Raw genomic sequence first — 23,117 nt, forward strand, 5'->3', positions numbered from 1 at the left:
GCAAACACAATGTAGGGACTACCTCAAATCGATGTCTGATTATCTTATCAATCAGCAAATTACCTTGTTCTACTTCATCAATCATGGAGGTACCTAGTGAATTCCAAAGGAATTACAAGTTTAAAACCAGGATTGCAGGAAACCTCAGAACCTTGTTACAAGACAAGCATTGCAGGATCTTCAGATTCATTCTGCAGCATAGTAAGGTAACAAGAAAATTACATTGTGAAGCAAAATTCCCAAATCATAAAATACTGCTGCCTAGTCCCCAGGTCAAAAACACTTTCTCACAAATTCACTGACCTTCATTTCACTTTGTTTTGTTTGAATTAACCAGTAAAGATAATTATGAAGGAAAGCTTCCATATCATTCATTCATTATAGCTCCCACACCTCAAACTACTCACGGACACCACTTTAACATCAATGCATGGTTTCCCTGAGCCAAGGGCTGGAAGAGCTCCAATTTCGATGTGCATCATCCACAGTTAAATTATGAAATTAAAGTTCCTCTGATTTTCAGTTTTATTGTAATATGTAATCCACCAATTATTTTCACAAACTCCTACCTCTCTGGAAATGAAAACTGCAGTATCATATAATTTTTCAACATTCCAGGGTAACAAACCAGCAAAATTGCAACGGGAAAAATTCTGACTAAATATAGCATGACCACAGGTTGGCACACCTGCACTGTTGAGAACTGCATATGACACATAAAATAGTGGAAAACAAAACATGCTGATGTCCATTGAGAGCTGTAGTATTTAAGCTGCCATCTCGAGTCTCATGTTTAGACTCCTTTCTATGATTTAATGTTAGCTATCCACCATTGTGTTTAAAATGTCCATGGTAATTATAAATTATTATTATTGCCTCACCTCTTTGCATTCACAATTTTTTGATCACCTTTGATAGAAATACAAATCATCGTTATTTTTTCGACACTCTAAATAACTATACCTAATTTTTACAATGTGAAGATAATATAGCAATTTTGTGCATTGGAATTCCTGGTACATGATGTACATTAGCCAAGATCATAACATGCTGTTTTTTTGGTATTGTCCTGCTTCCTGTGTGTTTCCTAATCCATGACAGTTTGAAACTTCGGATGACTGCTTTGGTAATATCCGCTTACATACAGTGTTCCAGACACCGACAGTTCACATGCTGCACTGAGCCATTCAGTTGGTCTATATCATCCAGACTGAGGACTGTTCCCCTGGGGATGCCTTTCCCCGTAGCAATCCCAGACACCTCACCCGGACTCAGTACTCGGTTCCACACCATAAAACCCGCCATCCTGCCCACAAAGGCTTCTGCCTCATCAAATCCGCCTCCTAAATAGTCTTGTTCCTGCCCCAGGATGATGGAACCCCCCTCTGGGATCTCATAGCCCTTCTGGAATTTGGAGCCCGTGGAGATGAGACGGTGGTCAGTATAGTGCCAAAACCTGCCTTCTATGGATGACCAGATGATGCAAAGATGGTGCCAACGACTGTCTAGGAGGTTATCAGCGGGCAACTCTCGATACGCTGGATCTCCAACCACAAAGTCCAGACTCCCTTGCTTGCTGGAGCGACCATACAGGACTAGCTTGTTGTCATTCTCTTCCGTGGCATAGGACAGCAATGTGCCGACATAACTCACATCTATCTTCAGCCAAGTGCAGATGGACAGCTCATGGATACCAGTCAGGAAGCTCTTCTTGAAGGTGACATAATTCCGAATGGAGTTGGAGGGGAAATGTAGCATGGAATTCACATTGCAAACTATAAAATAAAAAGAAACAAGGAACTATTTGCACATGAAAATGGTAAACATTGAACAACAGAATCCCTCCATATAGATTGATACTAACGTTGAATTTGTTAAATTACTTTTATAAAGAAGTAAGCCCACTCAAAAAAGGATGATTTGTTCTCATTCTGATTTGTTGTCATTCTCATTACTGTATATTATTATCAGTATTATTATTACTGTATACTGTTATAACTAGTATGCAATATTTGAAAATGGAAAAAAACATTGGTTGCTCTTGACATTTGGTCATTTTTCTGTTATGTTTGATTAGAACTTAAGCACGGTTGGATAAAATGTGTTTATTTAAAAAAAGATCACAATATTCATCTCCCCTGTCAAGAAGTCCAACCCTCCTGTAGCGAACAACAAGAGCAGTCACCCCACCTGGCCTCGAACCCAGGTCTAGGGGGTACCAAAACTGCAGCTTGACTGTAACACCAAAGAGCCAGGCTCATGGGTATGGCAGTCAGAGCACATACTCAACCGTAGTGACAGCACTCTGTCACACTGCCCTCCCCTTCGGGAAGCATGCCCATGCGCTTCACGCACAGAGGAGTCCCTCACATATTCCATACTTAACTGCAGTGACAGCACTCTGTCACACCTCCCAATGTTATGCAAAAAGCACATGTTGTTACAAGTGTAACACACAAATGACTTTTCATAATCATTTATGCATTGCACATCTTTTGTATGGAGCCTTACTTCATGTAATCAGATCTCTCATTCCTATGTCCAAATGTAGCTTAATATACAGTATGTCTCAGATGTACTTTTCCCCAGCATATATTAATATAATTGATAGATTTGTTGCATTTTTATTTTTATTCATTATCACAAGGTAATTGTGCAGCATTTCATGTACTTGCACTAAATGTATTTAGAAATTGACAATTGCTTTTCAGATGATAAACTATCCTAAGGTTCCAAGGGGCCACATGCAAATAAGTATTATCTGTGGTTGGATCAGATGGCTGAATTTCTGTACTCAGAAACTATCCAGGAATATGAAACTCTGCACCTAACTCCTAAATAATTGCAATCATTTTTTAAAGACTTTTCACAAAAGCAGTTCACCGAAGGTTCATCCGTTATTCTACAGTATGCCCACTCATTATGTAGAGATGGAAAGGTACTACACTAATGTGGGGCATTAGTGTAGTACCTTGCTGTACATTTGGGCAAGGTACTTCATCCACAGTTGCCTAAATATCCAGCTGTGTAAATGGATAACATTATAAACAAAACTGTAACTGATGTAAGTTGCTGTGGACAAGAGTGTCTGCTAAATGCCTGTAATGTAATGTAATAGCCTTTAGCAGTAACATGAAAATTAAAGAAATAGAATAATACCACTAATGCAGCTAGAGTGGATATCCATTCTCTGTGCGCTGAAGACACAGATAGTGAAGATAAACATACTTGCGCCAGTTTTCTTTGATTTATGATGGTGTTGAGGAATCCTGTGTCTCAGAGGAAGCTGGGCCAAGTCATATACATCTGGTTCCTTCTGCATTTTAGGTCCTGGCCTTGTCTTGGGCTTGTTCTGGGCGCTCATATATGGCTGAGTTGGCCTGGGCAATGGCAATCTGTCCCTCACCCTCTTCCCATTGGAAGGCTTTAGGTGGATCTTCTTCTTGCTTGGGGGGCTCCTACGGCCCTGTTCCAGGCCTGGTGTTGGGATTCTGGAAGGTGGATTCTGGGGTGTTCGATTGGAGATGAGAGGATCACCAGAACTTGAAGAACCTCTGGAGGAAAACGTGTTCTTCTGCAGCAGGGCCTTCACCTGCTCCTGCAGCCGGGCTGTCATGTCCAGCTGCTTTTTAAGGGCATCCTGGAGGCCCCTAAACCCACCCTGCATCTCGTTCTGATTGGCAGAGATGAAACCGATACGATCTCTGTGATCCCGGACCTGCTGGGTGAGATTGAACAGCAGCAATTTCTGTTTTTTGGCCTCCTTCAGTGTCATCCTCTTCTGGTCATTCAGGGTTCTCTCCAGAATTGCCAACTTCAGGTTTAGGTTTCTCGTCTTTCTTTGCAGTTTCTTGGTCCAAGACTTCAGGCTGCTGAGGTCATTGGCTGCTGTGATCTGGAAGTCATTGAGCAGAATAGAGATGTTCTGGTACTGAGCTGTCAAGACTTGGAAACGGTCATTAATGTTAGACGGGAGGTTGAATTTGTTAGCAATATCTTGAAGACGGCTAACAGTGTCCTCTTGGAACCTCCGAAACTGTGGAATAGATTAAATAGAAAACATTCTTCAGTTGGTTATGTAGAACCGATTAACCTCAGGAAGCCTGATTTTTTGATTGCAATAGATGATGTAAATATGACAATTTCTTCCTGAAAGATGACAGTTTACTTAAACAAACCTAATATAATAAAATTGTTCTAAACTCAGATTAGACCTGTCAATGCGCGGAAAAGTCTACTGTTCACTTCATCAGTTTTTTAACTACTATTTTAACTACTATTACTGCCTATGTGAATGTTTATTAAGGTAAAATGTATTTTTAATCTGAGGTAAATTAACAGCCCTGGATGATGAAACAAAGGAAAACTGGGCATTTGGTTAAATGCTGGTCTAATAATCTTTCAAGAAAAACTGGAAAAGAAAGGCTTCAATTCAATCTCCCTTTTGGAGTATGTGAGAGGCAGCAAAAAATCACCTTGCATTTGCATATTAATACAGACAATGCACTAAATTTTATATCCACGTGAGAAGTACTGCAAACATTATAATTCAGATACACAGAGATCAGTGAAATGTCCCAAGTGGCTATCAGCCATTGTAACCAGTAATATAACACACCATAGCAATGTACGTGTACATAACAGTCTGTACGACACAAAATACCACTGACCTGCTCATCCAACCTCTTCAGTCTGTCAAGAAAATTCTTCTTCGGCTGCTTCTGGGCTCCGACATGTCTAAAGACAGGCTGAGTATGAAGGTACATCAAAATCAGGAGGAAGCCCACTTTTCCTCTGTTGCAGATCATGTTGAAGGTATATCTGTGGCTGGTTTTAACTCGAACTACAGGAGCTTTATACTTGGCATTGCTCTGTAACCTGTGATTTACAGCCCTCCTATCATTTCCCAGACTTTGTTTGAAAATGCATTGAGGAGAACAGGGAGGCCTGCCCATAACCAGATGGCTTTAGCAGACTCCATACACACATGCATGGAATCACAATTTAGAGTTTCCATTCAAAGAACACCATTTCCTCCCACACAGGGAGTGTGTTGGAGTTTGTTGGTAACGATTTTAAAGACGCACTAATTTACCTTGAAAAAAAATATTGCATTTTCACTCAACAAAAACCATTAACAAGATTTAATTTTAGGTAAAATGCTATGTGGTTTAAAACAATGGATACTTAGATACTTTTTAATAGACTATTCCACTCGGCCACGTCTTTTTTCTGCCCTCGTTCCGCGGTGGTGGAATGACCTCCCTCACCCAATCAGAACTGCGGAATCACTCGCCATCTTCCGCAGGAGCCTGAAAACCCACCTTTTCAGAATCCACCTGTCCCCTGTTGTATAACCTTTCTGTTATGTTTTTATATTGTATGGTATATAAAAAAATCTTGCAGATTTCTGTTTTATTGTTGCAGGATATACAGGAGCATGGTACTGTAAATAATTAACTTGCATTCCTACTGCAATCTTTTGCTTATGAGGTAGTTAGCCATACCTGATTGATGCACTAATTGTAAGTCGATTTGGTTTAAAAGCGTCTGCGAAATACCAAACTGTAAATTGTACTATTCAGGGTTTAAACCGAATACCAACAGGATCAAGCAATAGCTGGATTATCGAGTTGGACCTAACTATTTATAGGACTAATAATGGACTAATGATTTATTTATATCAAATACTATTGTGTATCTGTCAATAACAGCCAGTAATTTCACCCAAGACGGAAGAAATATGCATGTGCAGGTATGCAAATGCAAATTGGTCAATAAATTCCGTGATCCTGAATCGGTGTACGTGTACCAATGGCCTGTATGACGGTTGTGCTTCTCTGCAAAAAAGATAAGGGAGAAATGATACCACAAACTAAGCTTGGGACACGTGTGCAGAGAAAGGCAACGGTAACTTCCCCAGTTCTGCGGCTTAAGCCACATGAGGCCAACCGTCTATGATCAGATCGACCAGGCAGACAAAGATCATGAACAGAAGCCACTGTCCCATAAATAGTTTTACTCATTACACAATGTGCAAATATCCTTCCCACAAAAACAGCCTAATCATAAGAAAAATGGACTGAAGTAGTTACGCAGTACACTATGATAAATATTGCATGGACGTCCCCGACATGCGTTTACTGCACGGTATAGAGTTTACTTTATGATCATCGATTATTTTATAATATCATTTGAATATTGAAATTGTTTTCTGTTGCACACAGCTAAAGGTATATGCTTTGTGCTAGCGTTACTCTGACTTTTAAAAAGGTATAAATGGTCCATTTGTCATTTTGTTAACACTTCATGTCCTGGAGAGTGGCAGTTTGGCAGGCTTGGATATATCAGAAGAAATTTGGCAGTTAAAAAAGATGGGTAATCACTCTGAAACCAGTAGGAACTCTACACGCAAGTACCTGGATGACTCGTCATAAATTACCCCCTTTATCAGCACTGTCGCCTGTGGACAGCAACAGTTGAGCTCGAATTTAGAGCGGAGTGGTCGGCGATGATGAAGTTCCACCTGTTACTGTTAGTTCTGGCTTTGGTCTCGTCAAGGCTTTTGGTCTCCACGAGGTCTGAGAAGACTGCCGAAGAACAGTCTGAAGAGGACGAAGAAGACTCTGAAGAGGACACAGAATCTGAGAGAAAAGAGAAAACAAACGAGATATTGGAAGAAAAGGATGTTATGGTTCTTCATATAAATAATTTCGAAAGAGCACTCGGTGAAAACAAGTTCCTTCTAGTTGAATTTTGTAAGTATAAAATAATATTACTTGACAGGGGCCTATTGAGTGGCTGCAGAAAATTGCATTTTTTGTGTGTTTGTAATGCATTTTGTTCCCTTGTAATATGTATATATGATTAAGTACAATAGCACTATGCAATATTTTTACCTGCATGAACGGGACACCTTGTATTTTACAGGCAATGTAGAACCTGAAAATTTCTAGATTTTCTGAAAATTTTAAAGGATTGTTGATAGCTTTAAATTCTAAGGGAAGTTTAAAATAATTAGAGCCCCATCCATAAGCGTGCCGTGGTTATCTACCGTGACGTGTACCTGGCCTTGACTGGTGGAGCAGATGCAAATTTTCCCAGGATAAGCATGCATATAAAACTGTACTGGAAAAAATTCATACTGAATTATAATGTGACAGGTGCTTTCAGCAACATTTGCATTTTTATCTTTCATTTGCAAATTTGATTTAACTTCGGTCCAGGTACTGTTTCATGCAAATGGAAAATTTAATGTAAAGCTCCTTGGCTTGAAGTGGGTACATTTTAAAATACATACACCAGACACTCTGCTGTGATGGATGTTTTGCCTGAATATTCACACAGATGCGCCTTGGTGCGGACATTGCCGTGCCCTGGAGCCAGAGTATGCTGAGGCCGCTGGAATTCTGAAGAATGAATCATCAGAAATCCGATTGGCTAAAGTGGATGCCACTGAGGAGAAGGGACTTGCAGAAGAGTTTGATATTGGCAGCTTTCCCACCCTAAAATTCTTCAAAGATGGTGACAGAAAAAATGCCGTTGCCTTCAACGGTATGCCTATATTTGGATTGTCGAATTTGTAGATGCTAAAACAGCCAATTGATTAGCCTAGAAGAACAAGATAAAAATAATAATAGGTGTATAAACGTACAGAGCAAAGTTTTCTTTATTAATTGATTGCATTATATTGTGATGTTTTAATCTCTCAGTTATTATTAGTAATTAAATTTTTTATCCGAATTTATGCAAACATGTGCTTGGTTGTATTTTAGAATGGATTTTCTTTAAAATTATGGGATTAGCATCTGTTTGAATCGGAAGTCGCCCTAACATAACGACATCTGCTTCAATTTTTTTAAATGTCAAAACTACAATCGTGTGTGTAACTGGCTGAGGGCAGAATGAAGACAAAAAAAACTGTTTTGACAATGACACGTTTTTGAGGGATTGAAATAATGCAATGTACCAGTCGAAACGATCATATTCAAAAAGGCTGGTTAGTAGGATACAATTATAATATATTAATAATATCTGTTTTATTTTTCTTCAGTTTCTGTATTTGTCGTTTTTGTCATTATGCTCAACCACAGGTTGCACCCCAAAAGAGCCTTATACCTAAACTTTCCCTTCTGCATATTATATACTCTATGATACCTGGCAACATATTCATCCCATGAATATAGAAAGGTCTGTGCAGCAAACTTCATGGTTAATGGATATGATTAGGTGCAAATTCCAGAATAGTCAGATTAAGAGCACAAGAATAATGTATGCAATCTTTTAATCGAAGTTGCCTATATAATGTATCCTGGTGAGGGTATATATCCTTTGTTGATGGTGGATCCTTTTTTCCTTTTGCTATCTTACATACCTTAATATTCCATACCTTAATATTCCATAACCAGTTTTTGGATTTCTTATGTGTGACTGCACACACACACACACACACACACACACACACACACACACAGGCATACACACATGCCCATACACTGACAGACATACAAATATATATTTAGTCAATGTGTGTTACACACATTACATTTATTACATAAATCTCAAATCTTTCCTTCAACTGTATATACACTACATGCAATTTAATAAAAAAAAAGTTTTCCTCTGTGTGCTCCAGGAAAGAGGAATGCCAAAGGAATAGTTCAGTGGCTGAAGAGGCGAACTGGGCCAAGTGCCATCATCCTAGACAGTGAGACAGATGCTCAGGAGCTCATCGATGCACATAATGTTGTTGTTGTTGGATTCTTCACTGTAAGTGCTACGGACTAAAAAAAATGTCCGCTTAAATTTAAAATCGAAAATTCAGCTCATTTACAATTTGACTATCATGTGTACAGTATATCAGTAGTGACTGAAGAAATGTGCCTAAATGAAAGGTTGCTGTTTGGATTCCCAGTTAGGGCACTGCTGTTGTATGCTTCTGTGAGAAATTCAGTGAGAAATACAGTATCCAGCTATTCAAATGGAAGTTTATTAAAAGTTGTTTGCTACTTAAATCCCTTCTTATTGCAGCAACAGAAAAGAAAAGCAATGTTGCATTAAGTCATGTGTTTTTGTCATTTTATTCCCTGTGACTATGTGTTTCTTTTTATTAAGTCATTCTGTCATTCCATGTCTGAAACTTTATATTATGAAGGCATCTGTCAATTTCTCTTTCCAGGACCTTGACAGTGAGGATGTGAAGGTTTTTTATGAAGTTGCAGTCAACATGGTTGATGTCACATTTGGAATCACCTCAAGTCCGGATGTTTTCAAGAAACACGAAGTGGAAGAGAATACTGTTGTATTATTCAAAAAGGTATGCATAAAAATGATATTAAAATGATACAAACGGAACAACATTTATTGAGACAAATGTACATTTCTGTATTTTCCATGCATTTTAACTCCATTGAAAAAATCATATGTTGCTATGTTTGGATTTACAGTTTGATGACAGACGTGCAGACCATGAAATTTCAGAAGGCAAAAAACTTGACAAAGATGACCTGACAGCATTCATACAGACCAACAGCCTGGAGCTTGTCATTGAGTTCAATGAGCAGGTTTGTCACTTAGGCCTGTATTGTAGGCAGCAGAAGCAGCTGAGCACAAACCCATGAGTTTGTCGATTGTTAAAAAAACAAAAAAAAAAAAAAACGTGATAATAGTCTCTCTCTCCATTCCCAGAATGCAGAGAAGATCTTTGGCTCCAAAGTTCACAACCACTTACTGCTCTTCATCAACTCAACAGAAGAGGAACACTTAGAGATACTGGAAACTTACCAAGGAGTAGCCCCAGAGTTCAAAGGAAAGGTATAGAAAACAAATGTGCTTGTAGGCCCATCCAACTCCAAATCAAAAGTTCGTGCCAGAAAGATCAACACTAACACACACATACAGGAGAAGGAGATCAGCAGAGAAATCAAGGTACTTTGGTTGTGATACTTTGTTCTTTTCCTTTCAGGTGCTGTTTGTTCGGATTGATGTGACTGCTGGTTTTTCTCATGTGCTGAAGTACTTTGGCCTGACAGAGAAGGATGCGCCAACACTTCGGCTCATTAACACAGACACAGTGAAAAAGTATGCAATGGACGGTGAGGGCATCACTGCTGAAACCCTCCGCTCCTTCTGTCAGGGAGTGCTGGATGGGACAGTCAAGGTAGCTCACCCTGCACGCTTACTGCCTCTAACATTCTCACTATGCCTAGATAGTCAGACGTATCGACCATTTTAATTTAAACACTGAAATGTAACACTGCAATGTCATATTCCTGAAACTAAAGCAGGAGAACACATGTCAGGGTATCAATAGGCCACATTGATGTCTTCATCCGTAGTGGTGTGTTGCATTAACAAATGCAACACATCTGATCAACATGAAATTCAAATGAAGAATGTGGTGAACCCAGGAATCTGAATGTTAATTCAATAGTTGCTTTATGATGCTGATGATCCGAAGATGCTTGTCCATGCTGTACGTGCTCCTCTAGAATGTCTAATGCATTGCACGTTTGCTGTGTTCACCACTTTTCTCAATTTTTCTCCCTATTACCAGCATCACTTGATGAGTCAGGAGATTCCTGAGGATTGGGACAAGAACCCTGTCAAGGTCCTTGTAGGCAAAAACTTTGAACAAGTGGCCTTTGATGAAACCAAGAAAGTCTTTGTTGAATTCTGTAAGCCCAATGCCTATATTCAGGTCTTTACACAGCTTGGTAGATCCAGATGTTTAGGGGCTCAAAGCAGGAAATGCATATTACCACATATTAATTGTGCATCTATCACAGAAGCAGCTGTCCTCAGTAATCTAGATTTCATGGAATATTGTGTCTGAAAGTCAAGCTCAATAACATCTGTGCTGAAGTTATTGTGATTGTACTATGGAGAAAAGCAGTATGGAATTGTTGTCTGAAAGTGAGACAATAATTAATAATCTCTCATTATCTCCTGGTCCTGAGACAGATGCACCATGGTGTGCACACTGTAAGGAGCTGGCACCTATTTGGGAGAAACTGGCGGAAAAATATAAAGACAGTGAGGACATCATCATAGCCAACATGGACTCCACTGCCAACGAGGTGGATTCTGTCAGTGTGTCTGGGTTCCCCACCATTAAGTACTTTCCAGCTGGGTCAGAAAGGAAGGTGAGCATGCTCTTTGAGGAGCATGTATCTTAATGACTGAAAATTGTCATAACCGGGGAAATTACCATTCGCGTTCATGTGCATTCTCACAATGGTTTATGTCTTTTGACAGATTGTAGACTACAATGGCAAGAGAGATTTAGAAACCTTCTCCAAGTTTCTAGATAATGGAGGGGTGCTGCCAGAGGAGCCTCATGATGACGACGATGATGACGATGATGACGACGATGATGATGATGATGATGAGGAGAAGGAAGAGGAAGATGATGGAGATGATGGACAGGTAAGTAAACCTTAGTATTTGATGTAAACTCAGAATGAATAAATATAGCATAGGGCAAAATCTGTTACGATTATGTATCTTACAGACAGTTAGCTATGAACTGAACCAGCCCCTTCGTTAACTAATTTTTGTATCCAAGCACAAGGGTATTTGAATGAAATTGTCTTGAGAAGCAGAACAGAAGCAGAAATAGGAATACATCAGTACTGCCTGTAATACAGCAAGCACCAGACATATCTCAACATTGCATTCTATGCCTCCACAAGATAAATGCCTCATTGCTTCTGCAGTTTCATGAAGTTGATGATATTTTGCACATTTTGATTTTTTTCTTCTTTTATGCTAATCTCTAATACTATACAGTATTCTTAGGATTTAAAACATTTGTTGAGTGCCATGTTTCACTCAGTATTTTAGTATTGTATGCATTTTCAAATATTTTCATACATTAATTTGAGCTGATTGCCTCCATTTACTTATCAAGTATGTGTGTGGTGCCAGCACTTCCATGCTTGATGTTTTTTTTCATTAAAACAAAACCAAACAGTTCAACTACCCCTCTGAGAGGTGAAATGATGTTACCCTACTGGGAAGACAGTTGCACATTCATGTCTGCAAATAAATAGCTGGCAGTATTTTTATACATAACTCTGAGCTTCACCACTGGGACACAGATGAATCAGGGGTTTCCCATCCTTTGCTGTATTGTCGGTCATGTAATGAGGTCCCAGCTCCTGGCAACAAATCCAATAGGGAATGAACTGCATTCTTATGTTTCGGCCTAGCTTTAAAAAGGTGTGTAATTCAAAATAATGCTAGACCACTTTCACAAAAGATCCACATGTACAGAATGTGGGCATTCCTGATATTTCAATTATATTTTTAAAATATTTGAATTATATAACATGCATTGTATATTTGTCTTGTGAAAGTGAAACAATTAGGAATCCAAAGCCTTAAATTAAGACATGTAAAATCATTCTCTAAATCAGTCTAAATCTCTATAATATTCTACTGTCTCTGGTTCATTCTAGACCACAGAGGAGTCCAAAACAGAAGCACCTAAGCAATCTAATGAGACAACGAAGGATGAGCTGTGATTCCACCTTGAAAACAACCTCCTCATTTGAAGTGAAAATTTTAAAAGTAGACATGAGACACGTTTCTTGTCAATAATATTTTATATTAAATTTGTGTTTTCCAAGTATAATATTTATCTTGAGAGCTAATGCAGGACTGTATTAACAGCATTACGTTTTCGCACCCCAAAGATTGAAATCCATTGATTGAACAAAATCATGCAGTTTGATGACACAGGACAACAGATAGTTAAATGCCATGGATGACAGAATAGACAGTACAGACCACAGCATACCTTGGCATGGCATGCTGAACAAGTTCAACACAAATACTTGGATTCTTAGCTATGCAACCACTGGAATTTTTAAAAAACCAACTTACAACTGCTTAAAGCATGTAAAAGGCATCCAGGCCAGTTCTGGATCAGGGCCATTTAGTGGATGTATGATTTGCAAATCCAACATAATAGTGTCTGGGTGATTCATTGTCAAATTTGTGCGTTGTGGTTACACATTAAATTCATTTCATGATTCAATTAGAATGTCAACTGAAAATTTCAAGGTAAATTATTGTTGTTTTTCTGTTTGTTTGATGGAAATAAGCTCTTGTCCTCAAAAACATTTCCTGTAAGAAAAGGTCTGTGACACAGCATTCCTCCTTGTAGTTTTTCAGGTTTATGTGCCTACTTTTGAGGCTTATCATTCATGACATTCCAAATGTGGTTTATTCTGTCAATGTGTCCCATTTGCTTTCATATCCCTGCTGTACTCTCTGGTGAAAATAAAGGTTTTCTAGACTCCTATGAATGCTAAACAAACTGAGCTGATCAATCCATTACCACACCAGAAACAATGTCTTGTTGTTGTTATTGTTGTTATTGTTGTTCAGTTGAACTTCAGCTTTGACACCATGTTCAGCTTTGACATCAGCTACCTCTATCACTGACTGCAGTTGCTCTTAGGACTCTACCTATCTCTGCCACTCTTTGCACTGTACTATTTCCTGTTCTTGTTCCTTTGCTGCTTCCTCGTTCCCTGCTCTGTTCTGTTTTTCTGTGCTCTGTTACCTGCATACTAATTGCACATACAGCTACAGATGTAGCTACTGCTCCTGTTTCCCTTACAGGGTCGGGCTAATCCTCTACTTGTTAGTGCTGCTCCTTGCTGCTCCCTCTACGTTTTGCTATACCCCTGCTGTTCTAATAATTCTGGTGCGTTATTTTATATCTAGTTAACACATGCCTTTTTCGAAGATGTTCCAAGGGGACTTGGAACTTTGGAACTTTCATTTATACAGCTGGAAATTTACTGAAGTAGTCCAGATAAAACACATTTGCTGAAGGGCACCGTACAGCGGATGGGCACCATTTGTAATTCAATCCCAGAACCACTATCGTTTCCCCTTCTCCTGTTGCTATTCTTTGTAGATGTAGATATATCTAGATATATCTAATGTAGATCCACCTTCCTGCTGCAACGCCTGTTTCAGTCATATTATCTGTCACTGACTTTAATTTTGCTTGCACTCCTGATCTTGACCACACAGGTGCTATTCATCTTATTCCTGAATGTTGTTGTTGTTGAAAGTGTTTGGGAATGAGCTGTAATATAATACACAGGGCAAGATATCATCACAAGCTTACTCTGAGTCTGTACTCTGAGTGGTATTTTGATTTTAGCACTTGAGAAGGGATGTATTTTTACCTATTCAAAAAAATTCACAGGATGTTTCAAGTTTATTCAGCTGTAAAGGTCACCTCACCACATGCTGGCCCTCAAAGACTGGTTTTGCCCATTCCTGAGGTTCACCATATGAGGGCATATACATTCTGACTGTGCCTAGGGACGGAAATACAACTTATCAGAAATGTGAATAATTTGTATTTGGAACGAATAGATGAAACCCTTGGGAGCATAAATAGTGGATTAAAAAGTAATGAAGATGATAAATGTTCAGTAATACTTCATATATGCGTTTTGTATACAATTAGAATAGGAAAGGCTGATGAGGGCACCCTGTCCAAAGAGAAACAACCCATTGCAAGTATAGGACATAGAACTTGGAGTGTGTGTATGTGTATTTGTATGTATGTGTGTGTGTGTGTGAGTGATATTGCATGATGAACAGTGTAAACAACAGAATGTGTAAACATTCATTATGAACAGTGTGAAAACATTGGCAGATAACATCATGAATTCTGGTTTAGTGAGATACAAGCTGTCATCTGTCCTGAGCAGGAAATAAAATTCATTGCGATGTGGAACAACTGCGTTCCCTTCACTTGCTTTCCTACACATCTTACTGGTAAGAGTCTATTATTTTTTCAATAATTAAACCTTAAAACATAACTGATTTCAGTTGGTGAAATGATTGCAATTTGAATATTACACTGGATACAAACCTGTAGAGTATCATGAATAGAAATATATTACATTGAATAATGTGGATCAGAAAGTATTTGTCAATGATGTGTAGTAAAGCACCATTGCAAAGCACTACGGTCAGTAATGATAACTATAAAGATAAAATCTATTTTGAGACTGCCACAATAAGCAACGTTTACAATAGCCATGATCACCGTATTTGGTGTATGTTAATATATAATTCATTTGAAATGGAGAGCCATTAAGGATACTTGTAATTGTTTTTTCTTTTTTTTTTTTTTTTCAAACCTGATGCAGATGAGGCAAGGCATGATAATATTGCAGCTTCTCCAATTTCTTTCTTTCTTCTTTCTTTTTACAAAAAGTGAATAGTTTTATATATAATAACAATATCAGAGGAAAACAGGCAAATCAAATCAAAACTTGTGAGCAAAGCAAACAAACATAAAGAAGTCCATTAGCAAAAAACAAAGGCTGTTTGTTACACAAAGTATAAAAACTACCTGAAACAAATATGGGCAGCTCTCTACTTGATTGTTTTTAATTTCACTGCCTTTATGAAACATTACAATTGGTAAAATACTGAGGGGTTGTGTTCACATTGACTTTCAAGGATTGAATATAATTCTTAGTGTAGTAATGTATCATCAGTCTACATGTGTTGCAAACCTCCCTAAAACAACAGGCTACTTAGTTCTCAAACAGTTTTTTTTTTTTTTTTAAATATATATATGCCCTTGAAGGGAAATATGTTATAATCATAATAAATGAAGAGAATTGAAAAAAAAATCAGCTCTGGGAAGTGGACCATGGTCACTCCCAGTGCCTCCCTAAGAGCCACTAGATCAGGGGTGTCCAAACCTCTCCTGGAGGGCCACTTGTCCTGCATGTTTTAGATCTCTCCCTGCTCCAACACAGCTGTTTCAAATGATCAATTCGTAACAAAATCCTGAAGTTACTGAATAACAAACTGATCATTTGAATCAGCTGTGTTGGAGCAGGGAGAGATCTAAAACATGCAGGACAAGTGGCCCTCCAGGAGAGGTTTGGACACCCCTGCACTAGATAATCACACCCATTAAAAGTCACATGTGATATGCTTGTGATAATAATTTGTCTGCATTTTCATCAGAATAAACGTGTAAATTATGCTAATTAAATTCAAATGTTAAATGACGTATAACCTGGCTATGTAATTAACTAGATCATAGCTAACGATGGTCTACTGTATATGACCTACTTTTTTATTCCTACTTCTAATTTTGTTGTTCAGTTATGAACATTAAACTCGATATGTCTGTAATTTCCACAACAAGGCTAAACTCCATGTTGCCACAGCATTGAGGGCTACACATTATTCCTGTGTTATCCTTTTTCCTTGCTATCTTGTTGTAGTGCTTGTTCTGGGGGGACTCACGCATCTGCATCACTCTGCACCATTCTTGATAGAAAATACCTAGGAGATCAAAATGGATATTCCAACATCAGACATAGATGTAACCCAGATACCCCCAAGCACTCCCACAGAGGAGCCCGCATCACCTCCCCCCTCTTACATGGAATCAGGTAAGGAACCGCTCATAGAAGATTATTACCAACAGTTGTAACAGTGAAAATCACACCAGAATTCACAAACCATTTTCATTTCAAAAGCTTCACTCACAACATGCCAGATACCTTCCTGGGGAAACCCTGAAATTAATGCATAATAGGGAGATGGGGACAGGTAAGTGGAAAATGAGGCACTTTCAGGAGTCTGTCTTGATGTCTTTGGCACATAGGCTTGGGTTTGGGCCATGGGGTATGACTAATGGGAATGGGAATGAATTGGAGGATAATTTCTGTTTGAATTTTGTTTCTATGGCAGCATGCAATGACTTACTACATATACATATTGGTACTACAGCTGGGCCTTGTGGCAGGCCAAAATAAAAGACCATTTGTAAACCATTTTTAAACATATGACAGAGAGAACAAGAAATCAGAAAAAAAGAGAAATACTATGTTTTAAAGCTTTGAAGCAAAGCTGATTAATATTAACAACTCTTTCAACAGTCTTTTCTAGCATCCCTGCTTCAGACACCAGCCCAGTCAATGATGATCAAGTCAGTTCCCAAGACCAAGAACACACTGAATCCACAGAAACAGAAATGCAGCAAATAGGATCAATCAGTCCTCTTCCTGTAGAGGTGCACCAGCAGTGTTCAGAGGACAGTGAGTGAGCAAGCACAAACATCCTGGCCTTGGAGCTTTCATTCATTTCTGAAGGGCTGCATGTGCGAATGTCATGTGCTTTCTGGTCAACTCGATGCTCCTAGAACAAATATGGCAACAGCTATTAGCAGCAACTATTCACATGTTACTATCAGTTGAAAATTAAGTCAGAGGAAAAAGACTTTGCATTAAGGTAACACAAATTATATGACTCATACTGAATGTTTAAGAATATTTAGTGCCCTAAACTCTTTGAAAATCATGTTGGATTAAACAACATATTATTTAAATTCCAGAAGATCAGTCATAACAAATTTGCCCTTTGCTGCAAGGTGTTGGCAAAGCCTTTAAGTGGGTCAAGAATCTCAGTATGTATCTCTATCTCTTAAGCTCTTATTCAAGCTGAAGCCCCATGTCAAGCTCAAGTCCAGAACAACAACCAATATCCTGTGCTGCAGGTGCCTAGTACTGACTCTCAGCCCTCAGTGGATTACCAAGAGCAATCACATCAAAGTAAGTGGCTGAAAGTATCTGTACAGTCTGAAATTACCTACCTGGTATTTCATAGTAATGTAAAAAAAATTTTGTTTCTGGAGATGCTAATTAAATAGCTTTTAGTTTCTGTATCTGCTGCAGTTCAATGATGTTTGCAGTTTCATTTGATAGTATACAGCAACTCTCCAAAATTTTCCATCTAGCTTTTAAGATTTACATAAGTTTGTTATTAACAATAAACTGCTGCAGAGATATTAGGACATCATAGGTCATGACAGGTCATAGTAAAGATCCACATGCATTTCACTTGTTACAGTTGTGAAAGACCATCCTGTCCAGTTCCAGTACATGCCAGCTGCCAGCCCTTACCCTGCAATGATGTACCAACAACAATCACAACAGGGTAAGAGATGTAAAAAATGCAAAAATATGCCTTGGATATCACCTTAAAATAATTAATTTTGAGTTTAATATCACACAGAATGAAACTTTAATGTATAGTTGTAATTCATTAAAATGTGAAAGAGAATTGGTCAAGGGTCTTCTACTGAATTGACACTATTCAAGCACTATTCACTGTTCAAGGCATTGTATCTTGAACTGTATCTTGAAGAGACAGAATGAGTTCCCTTGACTGAACAGTATAAATTTGACTTTTTCTCAGTGTACACTGTCCAGCCAGCACCTGCTGGGCAGCCAGTTGTGGTTGTGCAGCAGGAAGTTCTGGGACCCTTGGGAGACAGTCCCGCCATAACAAGATGCACCAACTGTAATCAAAGAGTCACAACAAAAGTCCTCTACAAGGCTGGGATTCTGGCATGGTTATTATGCATCCTTTTTATTATACTGGGGTAAGCATTACCTTAGTATTTGCAACTGGTATAGCAGGATCTACTCATTTTTGCTGGTGAAAAAATGGTGTCATAATCATCAGTGGTGCATTAACTGAAGTTTGAAACCAAGGTTTAGTTAAATTATCAGACAATCCCTACACAATTAACCAAATCTAGACAAACTGGTCCCGTCCACACCTATAAAAATCCAATGTACCACTTCCTTTCCATGTCGCTGTCCACAGCATCCCTACTGTACTAGGTCCCCCCTTTCATTTTCCTGTTCATCATGTCAATTGGGGGTCAACTACCTTGGCCCATAGCCAGGTGCAATCCCTTCATCAGGTTCCGATCCTGACATGACTTCAAGCCATATATAAGTGCCACTATACCCGCATCAATCTTCATGTTTCGATTGTAAGGAAATTCTGAAGATCTACTGAAGATTTTTTATGGCCTTTGAAATCACACTCAAATGCAGTAGAAATGTTTTCAGCCTGTGTAGCAAAACATACTTTTAGTTCAGCCCAGGCTTTAAGCTTGTGTTTTCAGCCTAGCAAATGTTGGATCGTCGTTCAACATTTTTATGCATGTCCTGTGTGGGTTAAATGAGTAAAAACAATACAGACTAATTTTGGTTTACATAACATTGAGAGAACATTCTATGCATTGCGCAGAGATCTTTAATCATGATGTTTCCATCTTTCCAGGCTCTTCTGTGGATGTTGCCTCATCCCATTTGTTGTGAATGGTTTCATGGATGCACATCACTACTGTCCAGCATGCAACACTAAGCTATACGTTCACACACGGACCTGAAAACTTGACTTTGAAGTATAAAGTACTGCAGTTACCTAAACGCATTTTGTGCTTAAATATAATGCCTTGAGGAAAAAGAGAAAGATGTGATTATCTTTTCTTGTCTGTGGCTGCGATGAAGCAGTAGACTGTCTTAGTTACACTTCAAAATTTTAAGACCGACGATGTAGGATAACTTACTGGAAATTAGGCATACTGCAAAACCTGTTTGCTAATATTGTTACATTACTCATGGTGAAATCATTTTATGTATTGAACTTGTAGTAACCTTTAAACTTGACCCTATCCATATAAAACACCCAAGTAAAGCACACAGTTTGCTTGTACAGTAGCAACTTAACATTTTCCAAAAAGCAAAACACTGAAGACACACAGACACAGACAGACACACACACACACACACACACACACACACACACACACACACACACACATACACGCACCCACACACCCACACCCACACGCACCCACACACCCACACCCACACGCACACACAAATACAGTTTTGTTTTCCCTCACAAGGAAGTACTGTTAAAATTGAATGTACTACTTTTCACTTTTGTAGAGAATAAGGTTCCCAGCATGGGTTTAACATGAATATTTATGCACTTGAGCACTGCTGTGTATAAAACAGTATGTATGACATGTTCCTGTAAATAAACAAGAAAATTCTGACAAAATTTATTTATTTACTATTAGGTCTGGACAACTCACAATTAAAATTAAACTATTTTAAAAAATATATATAAAAAACCCACTCACATACCCATTAATCATGTTTTCTACCATATAACAATCTACTATATTTGAAACTCAAATTTGGTTGCAAGTCAGGAAGTCAGAAAGTCAAACATCAGTTAATAAATTATGTGTACAATTAGATAGCTGGCCATTAAATGCCATTTTTCATAGAAATTTCCATTTCAAATGATTAATTAATTAAAATAATGAATAAAATCTGAAAGGCCTGTGTAATTTAAAAATATTTTTAGTGGAAAGAACATGCGGTTCCCTCATGTCTCTTGCTGGTGACTGAACTCTACAGGCGGTATTTAGCACTGCGCTCTATCAGTTCCCTGATATAACAAATGAATATGAAAACTAGTGACATCAACTTCTTGTTTTGACTGTTACCTCTTTGACTGTTGCTTCTTTTTAGATTTTTACTTTCATGTAGCTTAGCCAGAAAAATTAGTGAACAACCAGTGGGCAGCCAGACAAACTAGAAGTAACTGTCTGTGTATTGTAACTGTGTATTATTCTCATGACCGTCACACTCCAAAAGCATCACTTTCATGTCGTAAATCACAGTGCATAGCCAGCTAAATAGATGAGCAATCTATGTGCAATATTGATTTTAGTTCGAGCTCAAAAAAGAATTGTTCTCCAAATTCTGTTAATAGTCATCATTACCCTCATTGTGTCAGGAATAATAGGTTCATTCCCAAGGTTCATTCCCAACCATTACTAATTACCTTCTGGACTAGCTGTACACTGTCCTGTAATGTGTGACAGCCAGGCTGCAAGTACTGTAAGGTTACAGGATTATGCAAAGCTATTACAGTACAACTGTTTTCACACTTAGGTCAATACCATGCCCACTTTTTCAAAACTCTTAATACAGTGTGCTTAACAACCATGCATATGAGGACATCAGTTAATCTTTCGTGCAAAATGCACTACAACCACCAAAACACTTCATGCAGCAAATGCTCTCTCCCAGCAAGACTACTTGAAGCATTGCAAAATGCATATATTATGTGTTGCCGTATGCTCCTTTTGCACAGATTAGCGCTGCTTTGCAAAAAAGTAAAGTTTACAGTACCTATTTTAATACCAAACAAATGAATCTGAAATGCTGCAATATGCCTCATGACAGCTCCATGCTACAATTTCTGAGGTATACTATAGTACAACAAAAAGTCTGCAGATGCTTTTCATTTCTAGTACAGTAAGTGAAACAACACATGATACTACCACTAGAAGTCTGCTGTAGCCCTAATGCTGATCCATGGTGTCATCTGTATTTTGGGTCAAATTTTTACATTTACATTTACATTTATTCATTTAGCAGACGCTTTTATCCAAAGCGACTTACATAGGTTACAGTTCTTTACAATGTTATCCATTTATACAGCTGGATATTTACTGAGGCAATTGTGGGTTAAGTACCTTGCCCAAGGGTAGCTCCTTTAGCTCCCCCTAGTGTTCATTGAAGAGAGACTACTTCAGTCCTACACATTGTTACCTTTAAGTGTAACAAAACTCAGTCTGAGTACCTTTTTCAGTTGCCATAAATTCTGTTTTAAAACAAGTTCTAGTATAAAAACAAATTGCTTAATAATAAATAAAAACAAAACCCTTGTACACATTGCATGTAAATCATGATAAAATAACGATCCCAAAGAAGGATTATTAGAGATGATATTGGAGTCCAGCTACTGCGAAATAACTCCATATTAAAGTGTTAAATCCTATAAAGTTACTATCCATATGTATAACAAACCTTTAGCTTTTATCTGCTCCATGTTGCACAGTCCTAGTACAGTAGGTGGCAATTTGTACAATGGTTTGTGATGAACAAATACACCCACTGAAGAAGACAAAGAGGCACAACATCCAAACATGTGAATGGCAAGCTTTTAAAAAACAAAAAAAAATCAAATAAAAACTTAAAACGGAAAGTAATTTTCTTATGATTAGGGAAGTCTGATGTAACAAAAGTTCTAGAGGGCAGATTGCATCTTAGCTCCTCCCTGTTCCTGTATACTGTAAATGCAAACTAACCTTCATTCATCCTGTTTTCTGATTTCCGCATTCCTCTTCCTGTCAAACTCCTCCCTTTCCTCTGCCACTCCAGTTTTCAATGAAAATGGATCAGCAGAGCATCCACCCAAGACTGCCAAAAACTCATCAAACAGTTCCATTTTCAGGCTCCACACACAACCAAGAGCACCCAAGACTCCTGGAAGTCCTTCTTTATGTGCCCCTCCTATGTCATTGTCCCTGATTAACATATTTAAAGAATAAAAAATCCACAATGAGCCAATGTGGATTGCACAATAAACAATGGGATTTACTCCTCCAATGGTTATCAATTCACACTTCTTCCTTTTGGTGCAAGAAGGTATACCCAATTACACGCTTTCCAAGTCCTACCTAATGCTGAATGTTTTTTTTTCCCCCTTTTGTTTGAACTGAAACTATTGTACATCTGGCATGATGTATGCACCAGAAGGCATGGACACCCCAAGAAAAGGAATGTGGCTTGAGCAGTATGAGACCATTGTGAAAGTTATCTGATGTCAGATGTCTGAAGTCAGTTTTTTTTTGTTTACATTTCCTAGAATCATACCATGCCAATGTGAAAGAGAGGGAAGGGTTAAGGTTACTAATGTTCTCGCCTGTCACAGATCTTGATTTCATTCCTACAGGCTCTTCTCCTGCACAGGTGAGAGTAATTCTTATTGCTTGTTACTTTTTCATCAAATACTACTAATGTGATATGTCATATATTTTTCTTGATAGAATAAAGTTGACATGATTTAAATTGTGTACTGAAGTGCATATGTGCACAAGTTATTGTTTCGTCAGCAGTTCAGAAGGCTTAATGGTGATATTACTTTTTGATTGTAGTCCTATGTATCATGAATAATGGCTGAAGAAAGTGTTTATAAAATGTAAATACTTTAAAGGTTTTAGCTGCAATTTTTAATTTTTTTGTTTTTATATTATCTCTATCATGATCAAATGAAGATAATAGCAAATATTTCCCCAAATGATTCCATATAGTTGATGAATCATACAGTTCATCAACTCTATAGAACCTCTTTACTTTAAAGGTCAGTTTTACCTGAGATATGTC

The 23,117-nt window shown here is 38.2% G+C and overlaps 2 protein-coding genes and 1 long non-coding RNA gene across 3 annotated transcripts; 2 read left to right on the forward strand and 1 right to left on the reverse strand.

Moving 5' to 3' along the window:
- Positions 1-1,137: 1,137 nt before the first annotated feature.
- LOC118779161 (pentraxin-4-like) lies at positions 1,138-4,808 on the reverse strand. The gene is made up of 3 exons (XM_036531149.1): positions 4,671-4,808; positions 3,229-4,036; positions 1,138-1,775 (listed from the first exon to the last, which is right to left on the reverse strand). Exons 1-3 carry the CDS (start codon positions 4,806-4,808, stop codon positions 1,138-1,140), a joined length of 1,584 nt encoding a protein of 527 aa, XP_036387042.1.
- Positions 4,809-6,503: 1,695 nt separating this feature from the next.
- pdia2 (protein disulfide isomerase family A, member 2) lies at positions 6,504-12,786 on the forward strand. Its single transcript, XM_036544196.1, has 11 exons — positions 6,504-6,758; positions 7,348-7,554; positions 8,636-8,769; positions 9,179-9,316; positions 9,447-9,563; positions 9,688-9,813; positions 9,965-10,159; positions 10,556-10,676; positions 10,963-11,144; positions 11,257-11,392; positions 12,460-12,786. Exons 1-11 carry the CDS (start codon positions 6,512-6,514, stop codon positions 12,525-12,527), a joined length of 1,671 nt encoding a protein of 556 aa, XP_036400089.1. The 5' UTR covers positions 6,504-6,511; the 3' UTR covers positions 12,528-12,786.
- A 1,974-nt stretch (positions 12,787-14,760) lies between these two features.
- Positions 14,761-17,165, forward strand: LOC118773270. Its single transcript, XR_005004724.1, has 3 exons — positions 14,761-14,811; positions 16,287-16,457; positions 16,947-17,165. It is a non-coding gene; the product is annotated as an uncharacterized LOC118773270 (long non-coding RNA).
- Positions 17,166-23,117: the final 5,952 nt, after the last annotated feature.

The sequence above is a fragment of the Megalops cyprinoides genome, chromosome 1, assembly GCF_013368585.1.
Source record: "Megalops cyprinoides isolate fMegCyp1 chromosome 1, fMegCyp1.pri, whole genome shotgun sequence".
Classification (NCBI taxonomy): Eukaryota; Metazoa; Chordata; class Actinopteri; order Elopiformes; family Megalopidae; genus Megalops; species Megalops cyprinoides.

Excerpts from the sequence above, each read along its gene's own strand:
- LOC118779161 (XM_036531149.1), bottom strand. The coding sequence starts at position 4,808 with ATGATCTGCAACAGAGGAAAAGTGGGCTTCCTCCTGATTTTGATGTAC. Across the intron at positions 4,037-4,670 it reads TGAAGAGGTTGGATGAGCAG|TTTCGGAGGTTCCAAGAGGA; the intron begins GTCAGTGGTATT and ends TCTATTCCACAG. Across the intron at positions 1,776-3,228 it reads ATCAAAGAAAACTGGCGCAA|TTTGCAATGTGAATTCCATG; the intron begins GTATGTTTATCT and ends TTTATTTTATAG.
- pdia2 (XM_036544196.1), top strand. The coding sequence starts at position 6,512 with ATGATGAAGTTCCACCTGTTACTGTTAGTTCTGGCTTTGGTCTCGTCA. Across the intron at positions 9,564-9,687 it reads TCATTGAGTTCAATGAGCAG|AATGCAGAGAAGATCTTTGG; the intron begins GTTTGTCACTTA and ends CTCCATTCCCAG. Across the intron at positions 10,677-10,962 it reads GAAAGTCTTTGTTGAATTCT|ATGCACCATGGTGTGCACAC; the intron begins GTAAGCCCAATG and ends GTCCTGAGACAG.